The 21428-nt window shown below is 41.3% G+C and overlaps 1 protein-coding gene across 2 annotated transcripts in view; it reads right to left on the bottom strand.

The window, feature by feature from the left end:
* Nucleotides 1–21428, bottom strand: part of LOC128655839 (deleted in malignant brain tumors 1 protein) — a 788593-nt gene that overhangs the window by 237312 nt on the left and 529853 nt on the right. For both annotated transcript variants that reach the window (XM_053709399.1, XM_053709400.1), the window contains exon 4: nucleotides 533–850. In XM_053709399.1, the coding sequence (XP_053565374.1) occupies nucleotides 533–850 (318 nt within the window). The remainder of the gene's footprint in view (nucleotides 1–532; nucleotides 851–21428) is intronic.

Genomic DNA, 21428 nt, shown 5'->3' with positions numbered 1-21428 from the left:
CATCTAGATAGAGAACTTTCATATCCGCCATATTTGTTTCATAAGGAGGGTGATGTTAAATAACATAAATAATTAAGCATACACACAAAATATTTGTATGATAGCTTGTGATGATAGCGTTCATTTTATAAATGTATTTTTCAGGCTATGTAACAAAAAATAATGGAAAAATATCTGTACCCTGAAAATATACATTTATAAAATGAACGCTATCATCACAAGCTAATAACATACATAATATTTTTTATTATGTTTTAGAGTTTTAGTGGATTATAGGAAGTGGGAGGGATACTTAAGCTTTGCTGGGGTGTCTTTACCTACTTCTGGTGGCCAGGAGTTGAATTCCCAACAGAAATGAATGGAATTGTGGAATCTCCAAGCCATTGGAAAGAAACACATTATTTAATCATGTTGGTTATCCAAAACAGGGCAACAAATGGATGATCTATCTGTTTAAACAATACAAATTCTGGAGTAGACTGTCCCTTTAGTAAGTTGTGTATAGTGTGACATTCTGTGTATAATACCACACCTGACTCTGAGCAGACGATTCCAGCATGAACATTAAGGAAACATGCCTCAGTGCTCCACAGGCTCATAATACACTGTGATATGCCAGTCTCTCTCCCGGAGCAGGAAACCTTCTCCACCGTCACAACGTCAGACTCAGGCTTCATCATATACTCCTGGACTCTCACTAGTGGCCCACATCCAAGCAGTCTGCAAATGGCTGCAGCTTCAGGTAAGTCGAAGTTCCAGGCACAGACTCTGCCACGTGTTCCGTTACCGCTCATTTCTATAATCCCGTCACAGCCGCCAGATCCGTTCACCAAATTAACAGACTCAAATCCTGTGAATGAGATAGAGTAGTTGTCAGGAGATCATGAATACCCTGTACACTCCTGTACCCAATGACAGCAACAATTGCCAAATAGTGTGAGGGCAGAAAAAAATGTGTAGCAAATGTTTACAGATCACTGGTATAATCACACGTATGTAATGTATGTTTACTGATCACTGGTATAATCACACGTGTTTAATGTACATTTACTGATCACTGGTATAATCACACATATGTAATGTACGTTTACTGATCACTGGAATAATCACACATATGTAATGTACGTTTACTGATCACTGGAATAATCACACATATGTAATGTACGTTTACTGATCACTGGAATAATCACACGTATGTAATGTACGTTTACTGATTACTGGTATAATCACACATATATAATGTACGTTTACTGCTCACTGGAATAATCACACATATGTAATGTACGTTTACTGATCACTGGAATAATCACATATATGTGTAATGTACGTTTACTGATCACTGGAATAATCACACGTATGAAATGTACATTTACTGATCACTGGTATAATCACACATATGTAATGTATGTTTACTTACTGATCACTGGTATAATCACACGTGTGTAATGTACATTTACTGATCACTGGTATAATCACACGTGTGTAATGTACATTTACTGATCACTGGAATAATCACACATATGTAATGTACGTTTACTGATCACTGGAATAATCACACGTATGTAATGTATGTTTACTGATCACTGGAATAATCACACATATGTAATGTATGTTTACTGATCACTGGTATAATCACATATATGTGTAATGTACGTTTACTGATCACTGGTATAATCACACGTATGTAATGTATGTTTACTGATCACTGGTATAATCACACGTGTTTAATGTACATTTACTGATCACTGGTATAATCACATATATGTGTAATGTACGTTTACTGATCACTGGTATAATCACATATATGTGTAATGTACGTTTACTGATCACTGGTATAATCACACGTATGTAATGTATGTTTACTGATCACTGGTATAATCACACGTGTTTAATGTACATTTACTGATCACTGGTATAATCACACATATGTAATGTAAGTTTACTGATCACTGAAATAATCACACGTATGAAATGTACATTTACTGATCACTGGTATAATCACACGTATGTAATGTACATTTACTGATCACTGGTATAATCACACGTATGTAATGTACGTTTACTGATCACTGGTATAATCACATGTAAGTAATGTATGTTTACTGATCACTGGTATAATCACACGTGTGTAATGTACATTTACTGATCACTGGTATAATCACACGTATGTAATGTATGTTTACTGATCACTGGTATAATCACACACATGTAATGTATGTTTACTGATCACTGGTATAATCACACGTATGTAATGTACGTTTACTGATCACTGGTATAATCACACACATGTAATGTATGTTTACTGATCACTGGTATAATCACACATATGTAATGTACGTTTACTGATCACTGGTATAATCACATATATGTGTAATGTACGTTTACTGATCACTGATATAATCACATATATGTGTAATGTACGTTTACTGATCACTGGTATAATCACATGTATGTAATGTATGTTTACTAATCACTGGTATAATCACACGTATGTAATGTACGTTTACTGATCACTGGTATAATCACACGTATGTAATGTACGTTTACTGATCACTGGTATAATCACACGTATGTAATGTACGTTTACTGATCACTGGTATAATCACATATATGTGTAATGTACGTTTACTGATCACTGGTATAATCACATATATGTGTAATGTACGTTTACTGATCACTGGTATAATCACACGTATGTAATGTACGTTTACTGATCACTGGTATAATCACACACATGTAATGTACGTTTACTGATCACTGGAATAATCACACATATGTAATGTACGTTTACTGATCACTGGAATAATCACACGTATGTAATGTACGTTTACTGATCACTGGAATAATCACACGTATGAAATGTACATTTACTGATCACTGGTATAATCACACATATGTAATGTATGTTTACTTACTGATCACTGGAATAATCACACGTGTTTAATGTACATTTACTGATCACTGGTATAATCACATATATGTGTAATGTACGTTTACTGATCACTGGTATAATCACATATATGTGTAATGTACGTTTACTGATCACTGGTATAATCACATGTATGTAATGTATGTTTACTGATCACTGGTATAATCACACGTATGTAATGTACGTTTACTGATCACTGGAATAATCACACATATGTAATGTACGTTTACTTACTGATCACTGGAATAATCACACGTGTTTAATGTACATTTACTGATCACTGGTATAATCACATATATGTGTAATGTACGTTTACTGATCACTGGTATAATCACATATATGTGTAATGTACGTTTACTGATCACTGGTATAATCACATGTATGTAATGTATGTTTACTGATCACTGGTATAATCACACGTATGTAATGTATGTTTACTGATCACTGGTATAATCACATGTATGTAATGTATGTTTACTGATCACTGGTATAATCACATGTATGTAATGTACGTTTACTGATCACTGGTATAATCACATGTATGTAATGTATGTTTACTGATCACTGGTATAATCACACACATGTAATGTACGTTTACTGATCACTGGAATAATCACACATATGTAATGTACGTTTACTGATCACTGGAATAATCACACGTATGTAATGTACGTTTACTGATCACTGGTATAATCACATATATGTGTAATGTACGTTTACTGATCACTGGTATAATCACATATATGTGTAATGTACGTTTACTGATCACTGGTATAATCACAAGTATGTAATGTACGTTTACTGATCACTGGTATAATCACACACATGTAATGTACGTTTACTGATCACTGGAATAATCACACATATGTAATGTACGTTTACTGATCACTGGAATAATCACACGTATGTAATGTACGTTTACTGATCACTGGAATAATCACACGTATGAAATGTACATTTACTGATCACTGGTATAATCACACATATGTAATGTATGTTTACTTACTGATCACTGGAATAATCACACGTGTTTAATGTACATTTACTGATCACTGGTATAATCACATATATGTGTAATGTACGTTTACTGATCACTGGTATAATCACATATATGTGTAATGTACGTTTACTGATCACTGGTATAATCACATGTATGTAATGTATGTTTACTGATCACTGGTATAATCACACGTATGTAATGTACGTTTACTGATCACTGGTATAATCACATATATGTGTAATGTACGTTTACTGATCACTGGTATAATCACATGTATGTAATGTATGTTTACTGATCACTGGTATAATCACATGTATGTAATGTACGTTTACTGATCACTGGTATAATCACATGTATGTAATGTATGTTTACTGATCACTGGTATAATCACACGTATGTAATGTACGTTTACTGATCACTGGTATAATCACACGTATGTAATGTATGTTTACTGATCACTGGTATAATCACACGTGTTTAATGTACATTTACTGATCACTGGTATAATCACACATATGTAATGTATGTTTACTGATCACTGGTATAATCACACGTGTTTAATGTACATTTACTGATCACTGGTATAATCACACATATGTAATGTATGTTTACTGATCACTGGTATAATCACACGTGTTTAATGTACATTTACTGATCACTGGTATAATCACATATATGTGTAATGTACGTTTACTGATCACTGGTATAATCACACGTATGTAATGTATGTTTACTGATCACTGGTATAATCACATGTATGTAATGTATGTTTACTGATCACTGGTATAATCACACGTATGTAATGTACGTTTACTGATCACTGGTATAATCACACGTATGTAATGTATGTTTACTGATCACTGGTATAATCACACGTGTTTAATGTACGTTTACTGATCACTGGTATAATCACATGTATGTAATGTATGTTTACTGATCACTGGTATAATCACACATGTGTAATGTACGTTTACTGATCACTGGTATAATCACACGTATGTAATGTATGTTTACTGATCACTGGTATAATCACACGTGTTTAATGTACATTTACTGATCACTGGTATAATCACACATATGTAATGTACGTTTACTGATCACTGGAATAATCACACGTATGAAATGTACATTTACTGATCACTGGTATAATCACACGTATGTAATGTATGTTTACTGATCACTGGTATAATCACACATATGTAATGTACGTTTACTGATCACTGGTATAATCACACGTATGTAATGTACGTTTACTGATCACTGGTATAATCACACATATGTAATGTATGTTTACTGATCACTGGTATAATCACACATATGTAATGTACGTTTACTGATCACTGGTATAATCACACATATGTAATGTACGTTTACTGATCACTGGTATAATCACACGTATGAAATGTACATTTACTGATCACTGGTATAATCACACATATGTAATGTATGTTTACTTAATGATCACTGGAATAATCACACGTGTGTAATGTACATTTACTGATCACTGGTATAATCACACGTGTGTAATGTACATTTACTGATCACTGGTATAATCACACGTATGTAATGTACGTTTACTGATCACTGGTATAATCACACGTATGTAATGTATGTTTACTGATCACTGGTATAATCACACATATGTAATGTACGTTTACTGATCACTGGTATAATCACACATATGTAATGTACGTTTACTGATCACTGGTATAATCACACGTATGTAATGTATGTTTACTGATCACTGGTATAATCACACATATGTAATGTACGTTTACTGATCACTGGTATAATCACACATATGTAATGTACGTTTACTGATCACTGGTATAATCACACATATGTAATGTATGTTTACTTAATGATCACTGGAATAATCACACGTGTGTAATGTACATTTACTGATCACTGGTATAATCACACGTGTGTAATGTACATTTACTGATCACTGGTATAATCACACGTATGTAATGTATGTTTACTGATCACTGGTATAATCACATATATGTGTAATGTACGTTTACTGATCACTGGTATAATCACATATATGTGTAATGTACGTTTACTGATCACTGGTATAATCACATGTATGTAATGTATGTTTACTAATCACTGGTATAATCACACGTATGTAATGTACGTTTACTGATCACTGGTATAATCACACACATGTAATGTATGTTTACTAATCACTGGTATAATCACACGTATGTAATGTACGTTTACTGATCACTGGTATAATCACATGTATGTAATGTATGTTTACTGATCACTGGTATAATCACACATATGTAATGTACGTTTACTGATCACTGGTATAATCACACGTATGTAATGTACGTTTACTGATCACTGGTATAATCACACATATGTAATGTATGTTTACTGATCACTGGTATAATCACACATATGTAATGTACGTTTACTGATCACTGGTATAATCACACATATGTAATGTACGTTTACTGATCACTGGTATAATCACACGTATGAAATGTACATTTACTGATCACTGGTATAATCACACATATGTAATGTATGTTTACTTAATGATCACTGGAATAATCACACGTGTGTAATGTACATTTACTGATCACTGGTATAATCACACGTGTGTAATGTACATTTACTGATCACTGGTATAATCACACGTATGTAATGTACGTTTACTGATCACTGGTATAATCACACACATGTAATGTATGTTTACTGATCACTGGTATAATCACATATATGTGTAATGTACGTTTACTGATCACTGGTATAATCACATATATGTGTAATGTACGTTTACTGATCACTGGTATAATCACATGTATGTAATGTATGTTTACTAATCACTGGTATAATCACACGTATGTAATGTACGTTTACTGATCACTGGTATAATCACACACATGTAATGTATGTTTACTAATCACTGGTATAATCACACGTATGTAATGTACGTTTACTGATCACTGGTATAATCACATGTATGTAATGTATGTTTACTGATCACTGGTATAATCACATGTATGTAATGTATGTTTACTGATCACTGGTATAATCACACGTGTGTAATGTACATTTACTGATCACTGGTATAATCACACGTATGTAATGTACGTTTACTGATCACTGGTATAATCACACACATGTAATGTATGTTTACTGATCACTGGTATAATCACATATATGTGTAATGTACGTTTACTGATCACTGGTATAATCACACGTATGTAATGTACGTTTACTGATCACTGGTATAATCACACACATGTAATGTATGTTTACTGATCACTGGTATAATCACATATATGTGTAATGTACGTTTACTGATCACTGGTATAATCACACGTATGTAATGTACGTTTACTGATCACTGGTATAATCACACGTATGTAATGTACGTTTACTGATCACTGGTATAATCACACGTATGTAATGTACGTTTACTGATCACTGGTATAATCACACGTATGTAATGTATGTTTACTGATCACTGATATAATCACACGTATGTAATGTACGTTTACTGATCACTGGTATAATCACACGTATGTAATGTACATTTACTGATCACTGGTATAATCACACACATGTAATGTATGTTTACTGATCACTGGTATAATCACATATATGTGTAATGTACGTTTACTGATCACTGGTATAATCACACACATGAAATGTATGTTTACTGATCACTGGTATAATCACATGTATGTAATGTATGTTTACTAATCACTGGTATAATCACACGTATGTAATGTACGTTTACTGATCACTGGTATAATCACACACATGTAATGTATGTTTACTGATCACTGGTATAATCACACATATGTAATGTACGTTTACTGATCACTGGTATAATCACATATATGTGTAATGTACGTTTACTGATCACTGGTATAATCACACGTATGTAATGTACATTTACTGATCACTGGTATAATCACATATATGTGTAATGTACGTTTACTGATCACTGGTATAATCACATGTATGTAATGTATGTTTACTGATCACTGGTGTAATCACACGTATGTAATGTACGTTTACTGATCACTGGTATAATCACACATGTGTAATGTACGTTTACTGATCACTGGTATAATCACACATGTGTAATGTACGTTTACTGATCACTGGTATAATCACACGTGTGTAAGGTATGTTTACTGATCACTGGTATAATCACACTATGTAATGTATGATTACTGATCACTGGTATAATCACATGTATGTAATGTACATTTACTGATCACTGGTATAATCACACACGTATGTAATGTACTTTTACTGATCACTGGTATAATCACACGTATGTAATGTACATTTACTGATCATTGGTATAATCACACACATGTAATGTATGTTTACTGATCACTGGTATAATCACATGTATGTGATGTACGTTTACTGATTACTGGTATAATCACACATATATAATGTACGTTTACTGCTCACTGGTATAATCACACGTATGTAATGTACATTTACTGATCACTGGTATAATCACACGTATGTAATGTACGTTTACTGATCACTGGTATAATCACACGTATGTAATGTACGTTTACTGATCACTGGTATAATCACACATGTGTAATGTACATTTACTGATCACTGGTATAATCCGTACGTGTACTGATCACTGGTATAATCCGTACGTTTACTGATCACTGGTATAATCACACATATGTAATGTACGTTTACTGATCACTGGTATAATCACACACATTTAATGTACGTTTACTGATCACTGGTATAATCACACACATTTAATGTACGTTTACTGATCACTGGTATAATCACACATATGTAATGTGCATTTACTGATCACTGGTATAATCACACGTATGTAATGTACATTTTCGGATCACTGGTATAATCACACGTATGTAATGTACGTTTACTGATCAATGGTATAATCACACATGTGTAATGTACGTTTACTGATCACTGGTATAATCACACATGTGTAATGTACGTTTATTGATCACTGGTATAATCACACGTATGTAATGCACGTTTACTGATCACTGGTGTTATGGTATAACCCGGATACCAAGGGTTAATACCTGATGAAAGATGCCCTGAATGTGGGATCAGCAACACACACAAACCCAACTAATTCCCCCCAAACATGAGACCAGGCTCCATCTTGAAGGTAAAAACAGAATGTACTTTATTGAGGGCTATATGCCCAGTATTTATGCAGGTCTGAGACCAGATGGGGGGTTGGAAGAGTATTTTACATTAGATAGAGGGAAGACGCCCTTTGACATGATACAATAGAATTACATTACTTAACCAAATAAACAATTTAAACACAAGAATACAATGGAGTCCTTCTTATTACTTGGAAGTCTGCTTTCTGGAGGTGATTAAACAATGTGAATGCTTATCACATAAACCTAATTACAGTACACAATAGATGCTGCCAGAAAACCTGTCTTTAGAAAATAGCTTCTCAAAGCTGAACAAAGTTAACCCTTCCAGTACTGACAGAGGGGTCTGTCACACGGCTCCCTCCTGGTGGGACACTCCGGCAGACCCGGCTTGACCCTTTGGCGGGTCAACTTGGGGATGACCGGACTAGGAGGTGGTAGGAATGTCAGTTTGCAGGGACAATCCATCTGTATTCCCGTTATGAGAGAGAATTCCTGTCCGTATAAATAAGGGTTCAACTTCTTCAGTGCCCAGACTAGGGCTAAACAGTCCTTCAAAATCTCATCTGCTTCTTTACGAGTTTTTTGTACCTGCTCTTTATAGGTATCCACAAGCCCTTCATATTGACGTAGGTTGCCCTTGAGCTGCTGCACCTCACTATGGGCCAGCGTCAGCTTCTCCTCCAGTGTCGCTAAGTTTGTCTTTAATGTTTCATGTTCCACTCTGAAGCTGGTGTTTTCTGCGGTCTGTCGGTGCAGCTTATCTAGCAGAGATTCCAGTTCTAAACGCGCTTTTTCCTCTGCGCTCCTCTTCTCTCCCGCTAGCACTGTTACGTGATTGTTTAACGTGATCATTTCATCCTCTACTTGACTCTTCTCCTTCATCAGCGCATTGTAACGGGACTTCCACGTATCAATAGCGGATAGAGATTTACTGAGCTCAGCGTCCTGGGGCTCAGCAGCAGGTGGGTCAGTCTCTGTGGCACGGATCTGGGCATGGGTAGTCACAGGGTTAACATCGGTGGGACCCATGGGAGCGTAGGCAGAAACAAGGGGGGCCAAGTTATTTCCAAGGAGAACATCAGCAGGTAAGTCCTTCATGACCCCCACATTTACAGGTCTAGCGCCCCTTCCCCAATCCAAATGTACCTGGGCAACAGGTAGGTGGAACACAGCGCCCCCTGCTACCCTCACAGCCACAGTATCTCCGGTGTGCTGGTTCTCAGACACCAAGTTCTTTTGGAGCAAGGTCATGGTAGCACCAGTATCCCGTAGACCACTGACCTCCTTCCCATTCACTTTAACCAGTTGCCGGTTATTCCGGTGGGCAGCTTGCACAGGGTCGGCTTCATGTAGGATGCCCCAGCATTCTTGCTCCTCTTCGTAGTGGGCCGCAGGCCGGGGGTTACATGGGTTTCCGCCGGCGGGTCTCCTCCAGGACTGTGCTTGGTTCGCTGTGTTTAGGGGACACTCCGGTCTTTTGTGCCCTAGTTTCTTACATCCAAAGCACCGAATAGGCTGTGAGTAGTCCCGTGAGTTGAACCGGGCTGTCTGAGGATAGTTCGTGGCTGGAGGCCGTGTTTTTGAGCGGTGCACCGGAGGTTGGTAACTGGTAGCTGCTGGCGTGACTGTGGGTCTGTACTCCACTCTGGCAAGGGGCTTAGTGGTAGCAGTGTCCAGTTTGCGGGCATCCGTATACTCATCTGCCAGTCGAGCAGCTTCATGCAGGGTGGAGGGTTTACGGTCCCGAACCCACTCTCTAACTCCTGCGGATAACTTGTTGAAGCAATGTTCCAACAGGAATAGCTGCAGCACCTCTTCCCTGGATACGGCTTGGCACCCCGCCATCCAGTGAGCTGCTGTGCGGTGCACCTTACATGCCCACTCAACGTAGGAATCTCCAGCTAGTTTAACAGTGTCTCTGAACCGTCTCCTGTATGCCTCTGGTGTAATCGCATACCTGGAGAGCAGAGCCTCTTTTACAGCATTATAATCCCCGACTTCCTCATCTGGAATGGCCCGAAAAGCCTCGCTGGCCCGGCCAGATAATTTTCCGGATAATATCATGACCCAGTCCTCTGCGGGTACCTTGTGTAGGGCACATTGCCTCTCAAAATCCACAAGGTACCCATCAATCTCTCCTTCTGTTTCCAGGAAGTTTTTAAAAGCTGCAAAATTTACTTTTTTCTTTTCCACTGGGGTTGCTGTGACTTGGGCTGCTGCAGCGCCTCTTTGGCGAAGTAGGTTGGCCTCCACAGCTGCTATGACCCGGTCGATAATTTCTGTAGTCGGGTTGGGGCCATAATGTGCCAGTCTTATTTTAACCGCCCGGTCAAAGCTTGCTTCTTCGGGGGTTCTGACTGATATGCTGGGCCCATTGGTTCCTTCGGTCCCTGGTACTCCGTCCATCTCGGTCAGTATTGTAATAATCTCCCTCTTCCTGAGGTTACTGGCTTGTCGGCCCCATTGTTCTAGCAGGTCTTTAAGGGTAGCTCTTTTCAGCCTTTCATACAGTACTCTCATTAGGTCCGGATGTGTAGTTGCTCTTCTGGGCGATGAGGACCATCCCGTCACTTGCCACCAGTTGTTATGGTATAGCCCGGATATCGAGGGTTAATACCAGATGAAAGATGCCCTTAATACGGGAATAGCAACACATGAACCCAGTTAATACACCGAAAGGGGAAAATACATGAAATCCTTCTCTCATGGAACAGGCAAAAGAATAATTCAAAGTAGCAATTCCCCCCAAACACGAGACCAAGCTCCGTCTTGAGGGTAAAACAGGAATATCTTTATTGAGGGCTACAAGCCCGGTATTTAAGCAGGTCTCCCACCTGGTACCAGTAAACCCCTCCTCTCTATCCTGGAGATAATTGGTAAGAAATCCAATTATCTCCATGGCTAGAGGAAAAACGCCCTTTTACAGGATACAATAAAAATACATTACATAAACAATTAAACAATCAAAAACAAGAAAACAAAACAAACACAAGAAAACAAAACAAACGATTCCTTTATGGCACCTAGCAGTCTGGACTCTGGAGGGGATTACACAAGGTGAAAGCGTATCACCTAAACCTAATTACAGTAAACAATAGCTGATGCCAGGAAACCTGTATCAGAAAATACAGTTTCTCAAAAACTGAACAAGGAGAGAGTTAACCCCTTTAGTACTGTTGGATTCACACCCTGTACCTATAATGGGCACAGGGTGACAAACATAATGCCAGAATCCAGAATCCGTAGGGAGGTTGGCAGTTTCAGTGGTGTTCGGGAGATTAAAAAAAGAATAAACGAACGGGGAAGTACAGATAGGAAATCATACGAATCCACACAAATTAACCAGGAGAGTCACATAGTTCCAGGACAGAGGGGTCTGTCACAGTTATTGACACCTAGATTACAAGTTTTGCGTTAGGGTAAAAAAGCAGCCTTAAGAGGTCCTAACGCTGCTTTTTTACGCCCGCTGGTATTACGAGTCTTGCAGGTACAGGTGTACCGCTCACTTTTTTGGCCAGACTTGGCAATACTGCAAATCATCTTATGTAAATTGTGTATCCTCTTTTTTCAAAGGGACCTGCATAGCGCCGGTATTACGAGTCTGCCAAAAAGTGAGCGGTAGACCCTCTCCTGTCAAGACTGGTACCGCATTTTAAAGTCAGTAGTTAATAGTTTTACACTACAAAGCCGTAGCATATAACTCTTAACTAAAGTGCTAAAAAGTACACTAACCCCCATAAACTACCTATTAACCCCTAAACCGAGGCCCTCCTACATCGCAAACACTAAAATAAATATTTTAACCCCTAATCTGCCGAACCAGACATCGCCGCCACTACAATAAATATATTAACTCCTAAACCGCCACACTCCTGCCTCGCAAACGCTAGTTAAATATTATTAACCCCTAATCTTCCGTCCCAAACATCGCTGCCACCTACCTACATTTATTAACCCCTAATCTGCCGCCCCCAACGTCGCTGCCACTATAATAAAGTTATTAACCCCTAAATCTAAGTCTAACCCTAACACCCCCTAACTAAAATATAATTAAAAGAAATCTAACTAAAAATTCCTATCATTAACTAAATTATTCCTATTTAAAGCTAAATACTTACCTATAAAATAAACCCCAAGCTAGCTATAATATAACTAATAGTTACATTGTAGCTATCTTAGTATTTATTTTTATTTTACAGGCAAGTTTGTATTTATTTTAACTAGGTAGAATAGTTAGTAAATAGTTATTTACTATTTAATAACTACCTAGCTAAAATAAATACAAAAGTACCTGTAAAATAAAACCTAACCTAAGTTACAATTACACCTAACACTACACTATAATTAAATAAATTAACTAAATTAAATACAATTAAATAAATTGCATACAATTAGCTAAATTAAATTAAATTACCTAAAGTACAAAAAAATCCCATTAAATTACAGAAAATAATAAACAAATTACAGATATTTAAACTAATTACACCTAATCTAATAGCCCTATTAAAATAAAAAAAGCCCCCCCCCAAAAAAAAAAAAACCCTAGCCTAAACTAAACTACCAATAGCCCTTAAAAGGGCCTTTTGCGGGGCATTGCCCCAAAGTAATCAGCTCTTTTACCTGTAAAAATACAAACAACCCCCCAACAGTAAAACCCATCACCCACACAACCAACCCCCAAATAAAATACTAACTAAAAAAACCTAAGCTCCCCATTGCCCTGAAAAGGGCATTTGGATGGGCATTGCCCTTAAAAGGGCAGTTAGCTCTTTTGCCGCACAAAGTCCCTAACCTAAAAATAAAACCCACCCAATACACCCTTAAAAAAACCTAACACTAACCCCCTGAAGATCGACTTACCGGGAGACGTTTTCATCCAAGACGGGGCAAAGTGGTCCTCCAGACGGGCAGAAGTCTTCATCCAAGCCGGGCAGAAGTGGTCCTCTAAATCCTATTAGCTGATCCAATTAGCCAATAGAATGTGAGCTCAATCCTATGTGCTGATTGGATCAGCCAATAGGATTGAACTTCAATCCTATTGACTGATTGCATCAGCCAATATGATTTTTTTCTACCTTAATTCTGATTGGCTGATAGAATTCTATCAGCCAATCAGAATCTAAGGGACGCCATCTTGGATGACATCACTTAAAGGTACCTTCATTCTGTTTTAGTCGTCAGATGAAGAGGATGCTCCGCGTCGGATGTCTTGAAGATGGACCCGCTCTGCGCTTGATGGATGAAGATAAAAGATGCCGTCTGGATGAAGATGTCACGGATACCAGGCTGCAAGGGTTAAACCCCTACCCCCTATAACCTTCCCCCTGTTGTTATCTAGTCTAGGTGTGAAGTGTTTTTCTGTTAATTGTGTGAGTCATCCATTTTCCTTTTGTAAGTCAGGATGTGATTAGCATCTGTTTAACTAACCATTGTCTGATGTTTGTCTCATTGTATAATATTTTTTCTATTTGTGTAGTAACTACCCCCATGTGTTGGAAATGTATAAAAGCTGTGTTTTCTGTGCAATAAACCCCTACCCCCTATAACCTCACCCCTAGTGTTATCTAGTCTAGGAGTAAAGTGTATTTTTGTTATTGTGTGAGTCATTCATTGTCCTTTAGTAAGTCAGGATGTGATTAGAATCTGTTTAACTAACCATTGTCTGATGTTTGTCTCATTGTATAATATTTGTTTCTATTTGTGTAGTAACTACCCCCATGTGTTGGAAATGTATAAAAGCTGTGTTTTCTGTGCAATAAAGCATTTCTTGTTTCACCTGAATATGCTAGTCTGTCTAGTTATTTAGGTGAGCTCCAGCTAAAATCACTTTTCCTGGGCTACATAGCAGCCTGTTCCAGGCAGAGGAAGGACACTCTGGCAGAGCTACCTAGTCTGGTAGCTGGAGTCTGCCACAGGGTGGGACCCTGAGCACTGGTGCTGTCGGGCATCAGGGGTGGCTACAGGCTGTGGTCACTTGCCATCTACATAGCTGCAGTCGGCAGGGAAGAAGCAGGACCCGTTGGGCGGAGCTACACAGTCGGGGTAGCCGGGGTATCCATCACATTGGTGGCAGCGGTGGGATCTGCTTCTATCACAGTTTCTGCCGACAGAGGAGACGTGCCACAGTAGCCGGTAACTATGGGAACCAAGCTCCTAAGGAGTGGACTGGTCCAGGAGGAGATGGTTCTGGATGACAGCTACAGGGCCCTCCGATGGTATGCTATGCAAGTGTGACCATGGCTGGGTGATGGTGTCCCCACAGAGGGCTTTGGTAACGGCGGCCCTGTATTACTATTTGAACTAATGGCAGAGGACCCAGATTTTGGGAGTCAGGAGGAGTGGAGACTTAAGGACATTTGTGAGTACCAAGGGAGCCTGCTGAGTCTCTCAGGGGTACCCTGGCTGCAAGCCGATTTGGATTATATATGTGGCATGGAATTGGAGATGGAACAGAGACACAAAAGACTGATAGATTGCGTTAAACAGCATGCCACAGAGCCTGCAGGGAGCTATGATACAGCAGTCTGGGAATCATGGAGGTTGGCCTTAGAGAATAGGCAACAGAGCATAAGCGACAACGAGCTGCTAGATACAGATCAGCAGCTGGGCCCAGAGCTTATGGACTTGGACAAGGGAGCCACCCTAGCAGAAGCACTGGCAACAGGGCAGAGAGCCGCCGGCCTCTGCCCAGCACCTGTAACAGCTCCAGGAAACCAGGGAGAGGAGGAAGTCGTCCTCCCTCCCCTTACAGAGAACCCCTTGCAGGGAGAGATGGATGTCAATAACTCTCCCCAGCAGCAGATCCCCTTCCCAGGAGAGGAGACAGTCAGTCTCTCTCTCCCCAGCGGCAGAGCCAGGAGAGGAGACAGTCGGTCTCTCTCACCAGCGGCAGAGCCATCCCCTGGGAGCGGAGGTAGTCGTCCTCCCTCCCCATAAGCCGAACTCCTTCCTGGGAGAGGAGACAGTCAGTCTCCCTCCCCAGCGGCAGAGCCAGGAGCCGGGAGAGGAGACAGTCGGTCTCACTCCCCAGCGGCAGAGCCATCCCCTGGGAGCGGAGGTAGTCATCCTCCCTTCCCGTAAACAGAACCCCTTTCTGGGAGAGGACGCAGTCTCTCTCCCCAGCAGCAGAGCCAGGAGCCCCGAGAGAGGAGACAGTCAGTCTCTCTCCCCAGTGGCAGAGCCATCCCCTGGGAGTGGAGGTAGTCATCCTCCCTCCCCGTAAACAGAACCCTTTCCCGGGAGAGGAGACAGACGGTCTCTCTCCCCAGCGGAAGAGCCAGTACCCGGGAGAGGAGACAGTCGGTCTCTCTCCCCAGCGGCAGAGCCATCCCCTGGGAGCGGAGGTAGTCATCCTCCCTCCCCATAAACAGAACCCCTTTCTGGGAGAGGACGCATTCTCTCTCCCCAGCGGCAGATCCATCTGTTATGGTATAACCCGGATATCAAGGGTTAATACCTGATGAAAGATGCCCTGAATACGGGATCAGCAACACACAAACCCAGTTAATTCCCCCCAAACACGAGACCAAGCTCCATCTTGAGGGTAAAATAGAATGTGTTTTATTGAGGGCTATATGCCCAGTATTTATGCAGGTCTCCCACCTGGCTGACAAGTATAGTACATTAGCCAATCGCAGTGGGTCAGGCATAAACGCTCCCCTTGGTACCAGTGAACCCCTCCTCCCTATCCTGGAGATAATTGGGAATAAATCCAACTATCTCCATGGCTAGAGGAAAACGCCCTTTTACAGGATTCAATAAAGATACATTGCATAAACAATTAAACAATCAAACACAAGAAAACAATTGTCTATTCACAGGTAAAACAGATTAACATATCAAGTTAATTAACTGAGGAAGAAAATTTACTCAGACTATCTGATGTTGGGCAGTGTAGTTAACATAATCACACACGGACACAATCAGTTTACCCAGACAGACTCCTGAGACACAATCAGAACAGAAACATAAAAAATACATCTTATTACAGAATACAAGAACTGCTCTTATTATTAACTATGAAGTCCTTTATGCCCCCATGGTTTATAGAGTCACAATTGCTCCCACAAGGGGCACTCACACCCTGTACCCATCCTGTATTTATGGATACAGGATGAAATGGACATAAGACAGAGTTATGAAAGTACATGGGGTGTCCAGCATATAAAATTCCACATTTCCATGCAGTCTCTGGGTATCCTTAAGCCCATGTACCTCCAGCCCAAAGAATGTTCCATAACAGGCCCTCCAATGCACAGTTGAGATTGGTCTTGTCACACCATCCTTCGGGAGCAGAAGTAGTCGTCCTCCCTCCCCTTACAGAGAAGCCCTTGCAGGGAGAGATGGGTATCGATATCTCTCCACTGCGGCCAAATCCCTTTCTGGGAGAGGAGACAGTTGGTCTCTCTCCCCAGCAGCAGCACAGTTTCCCATGGAGCGGAGGTAGCAGACCTCCCTCCCCAGCGGTAGATCTCCTTCTCGGGAGAAGAGACAGACGGACTCTCCCCTCAGTATCTTGGCAGGGTCTCTACCCTTTTCTTGTAGCAGAGTATTTCTCACAGGGGGCAGGTGTGTTACAGTACCAACAGTGTACCAAGGGTTAATACCAGATGAACAATGTCCTGCATAGGGAATCAGCAATTCACAACCCAGCCAGTTTTCAGGTTTAAAACAGAATGACATTTATTAAAAGGCTATGCCTAGTATTTATGCAGGTCTGACCCCCCAGATGGGGGGTTGAAAGAATGTTGTACATTACATGGAGGGACAACGCCCTTTGACAGGCCACAATAGAATCACATTACTTTACTTAGGCAGATAACAAGTTAAACATAAGACACAATGGAGTCCTTATCACCAACAGTCTGACTCTGGAGGTGATTAAACAATGGAATGTTTATCACTTAAACGTAATTATAGCACACAATAGCTGAGGCCAGCAAACCTGTCTTTTAGAAAACAGCTTCTCAAAGCTACACAAGGTCAATTCTTTTAGTTCTGACCACAGGGTCTGTCACATAGCTCCCCCCTTGTGGAACACTCCGGCAGACCCGGCTTGACCCTTTGGCGGGTGGTAGGCATGTCAGTTTGCCAGGACAATCCATCTGTATTCCCGTTATGAGAGAGAATTCCTGCCTGTATAAATAAGGGTTCAACTTCTTCAGTGCCCAGACCAGGGCTAAATAGTCCTTCAAAATCTCATCAGCTTCCTTTGTACCTGCTCTTTATAGGTATCCACAATCCCTTCATACTGACATAGGGTGCCCTTGAGTTGCTGCACCTCACTATGAGCCAGTGTCAGCTTCTCCTCAAGTGTCGCTGTTTGTCTTTAATGTTTCATGTCCCACTCTCAAGCTGGTGTTGTCTGCAGTCTGTCGGTGCAGCTTGTCTAGCAGAGATTCACGTTCTAAACGTGCTTTTTCCTCTGCGCTCCTCTTCTCCTTCATCAGCGCATTGTAACGGGACTTCCACGTATCAATAGCGGATAGAGATTTACTGAGCTCAGCGTCCTGGGGCTTAGCAGCAGGTGGGTCAGTCTCTGCTGCACGGATCTGTGCACGGGTAGTCACAGGGTTAACATCAGCAGGACCCATAGGAGCGTAGGCAGAAACAAGGGGGGCCAAGTTATTTCCAAGGAGAACATCAGCGGGTAAATCCTTCATGACCCCCACATTTACAGGTCTAGCGCCCACTCCCCAATCCAGATGTACCCTGGCAACAGGTAGGCGGAACACAGCGCCCCCTGCTACCCTCACAGTCACAGTGTCTCCAGTGTGCTGTTTCTCAGACACCAAGTTCTTTTGAAGCAAGGTCGTGGTAGCACCAGTATCCCGTAGACCACTGACCTCCTTCCCATTCACTTTAACCAGTTGCCGGTTATTCCGGCGGGCAGCTTGCACAAGGTCTGCTTCATGTAGGATGCCCCAGCATTCTTGCGCCTCTACTAAGCGGGCCGCAGGCTGAGGGTTACGTGGGATTCCGCCGGGGGGTCTTCTCCAGGACTGTGCTTGGTTCGCTGCATTTAGGGGACACTCTGGTCTTTTGTGCCCAAGTTGCTTACATCCAAAGCACCAAATAGGCTGTGAATAGCCCCGTGAATTGAACCGGGCTCTCTGAGGGTAGTTCGTGGCCGGAGGCCGTGTGGTATAGCGGTGCGCCGGGGTTTGGTAACTGGCAGCAGCTGGGGTGACTGGGGGTCTGTACTCCACTCTAGCAGGGGGCTTAGTGGTAGCAGTGTCCAGTTTGCGGGCATCCGTATACTCATCTGCCAGGCGAGCAGCTTCATGCAGGGGGGAGGGTTTACGGTCCCGAACCCACTCTCTAACTCCTGCTGATAACTTGTCAAAGCAATGTTCCAACAGGAATAGCTGCAGAACCTCTTCCCCAGATACGGCTTGGCACCCCGCTATCCAGTTTGCTGCTGTGCGGTGCACCTTACATGCCCACTCAAGGTAGGAATCACCAGCTAATTTAACAGTGTCTCTGAACCGCCTCCGGTATGCCTCCGGTGTAACCGCATACCTGGAGAGCAGCCTCTTTTACAGTATTATAATCCCCGACTTCCTCATCTGGAATGGCCCAAAAGCCTCACTGGCCCGGCCTGATAATTTTCCGGATAATATCGTGACCCAGTCCTCTGCGGGTACCTTGTGTAGTGCACATTGTCTCTCAAAATCCGCAAGGTACCCATCAATCTCTCCTTCTGTTTCCAGGAAGTTTTTAAAAGCTGCAAAATTTACTTTTCCCTTTTCCACTCAGGTTGCTGTGACTTGGGCTGCTGCAGCGCCGCTTTGGCGAAGTAGGTTGGCCTCCACAGCTGCTATGACCCGGTCGATAATTTCCACAGATGGGTTGGGGCCATAATGTGCCAGTCTTATTTTAACCGCCCGATCAAAGCTTGCTTCTTCGGGGGTTCTGTCTGATATGCTGGGCCCATTGGTTCCTTCGGTCCCTGGTACTCCTTCCATCTTAGTCAGTATTGTAATAATCCCCCTCTTCCTGAGGTTACTGGCTTGTGTAGTTGCTCTTCTGGGCGATAAGGTTCATTCCGTCGCTTGCCACCAATTGTTACAGTACCAACAGTGTACCAAGGGTTAATACCAGATGAACAATGCCCTGCATAGGGAATCAGCAATTCACAACCCAGCCAGTTTTCAGGTTTAAAACAGAATGACATTTATTAAAAGGCTATGCCTAATATTTATGCAGGTCTGACCCCCCAGATGGGGGGTTGAAAGAATGTTGTACATTACATGGAGGGACAACGCCCTTTGACAGGCCACAATAGAATCACATTACTTTACTTAGGCAGATAACAAGTAAACATAAGACACAATGGAGTCCTTATCACCAACAGTCTGACTCTGGAGGTGATTAAACAATGGAATGTTTATCACTTAAACGTAATTATAGCACACAATAGCTGAGGCCAGCAAACCTGTCTTTTAGAAAACAGCTACACAAGGTCAATTCTTTTAGTTCTGACCACAGGGTCTGTCACAAGGTGTTTCATTGGGCAAGGAGGATAAAAGTGTATACAGTTGGTGCCACATGTTTGGGCACCCGAGCTTTACCTGCCCCACCAAGGAGCAACCTCCCCCTCAGGTCTGGGGTGGGAATACAGCTGGGAAACTGGCACTAGCTTTGTTTGTGGGTGGGTCACAGAGTGTCACAGAGAGAGGCAGTGTGGCCATAGAACTTAAGGACACTGGAACTTGTGGGACAGCAATTGTTTTGGAGCCGGCCTTAGAAAACTTGTTTGGGACGTTGCCTTATGTGACTATCCCTGCGCCCAGGGCACAGGAAACCCCAGGATGCCCCAAGCTCAGGAGAGATGGGATAACCTCTTCCAGCAACCGAGAAGTGAGGGCCACCGTCGGACAGCCCCAGGGCGACCCATTAAGGGTCTAGCCGGGTCTGCCAAACTGGAGGGGGGGAGATGTCACGGATACCAGACTGCAAGGGTTAAACTCCTACCCCCTATAACCTTCCCCCTGTTGTTATCTAGTCTAGGTGTGAAGTGTTTTTCTGTTAATTGTGTGAGTCGTCCATTGTCCTTTTGTAAGTCAGGATGTGATTAGCATCTGTTTAACTAACCATTGTCTGATGTTTGTCTCATTGTATAATATTTGTTTCTATTTGTGTAGTAACTACCCCCATGTTTTGGAAATGTCTAAAAGCTGTGTTTTCTGTGCAATAAACCCCTACCCCCTATAACCTCATCCCTGTTGTTATCTAGTCTAGGTGTAAAGTGTCTTTCTGTTATTGTGTGAGTCATTCATTGTCCTTTTGTAAGTCAGGATGTGATTAGAATCTGTTTAACTAACCATTGTCTGATGTT

The sequence above is a fragment of the Bombina bombina genome, chromosome 4 (assembly GCF_027579735.1).
Source record: "Bombina bombina isolate aBomBom1 chromosome 4, aBomBom1.pri, whole genome shotgun sequence".
Lineage (NCBI taxonomy): Eukaryota > Metazoa > Chordata > Amphibia > Anura > Bombinatoridae > Bombina > Bombina bombina.
The sequence above is the reverse complement of the archived record's forward strand: the minus strand, read 5'-3'. Positions and strand labels throughout refer to the sequence as shown.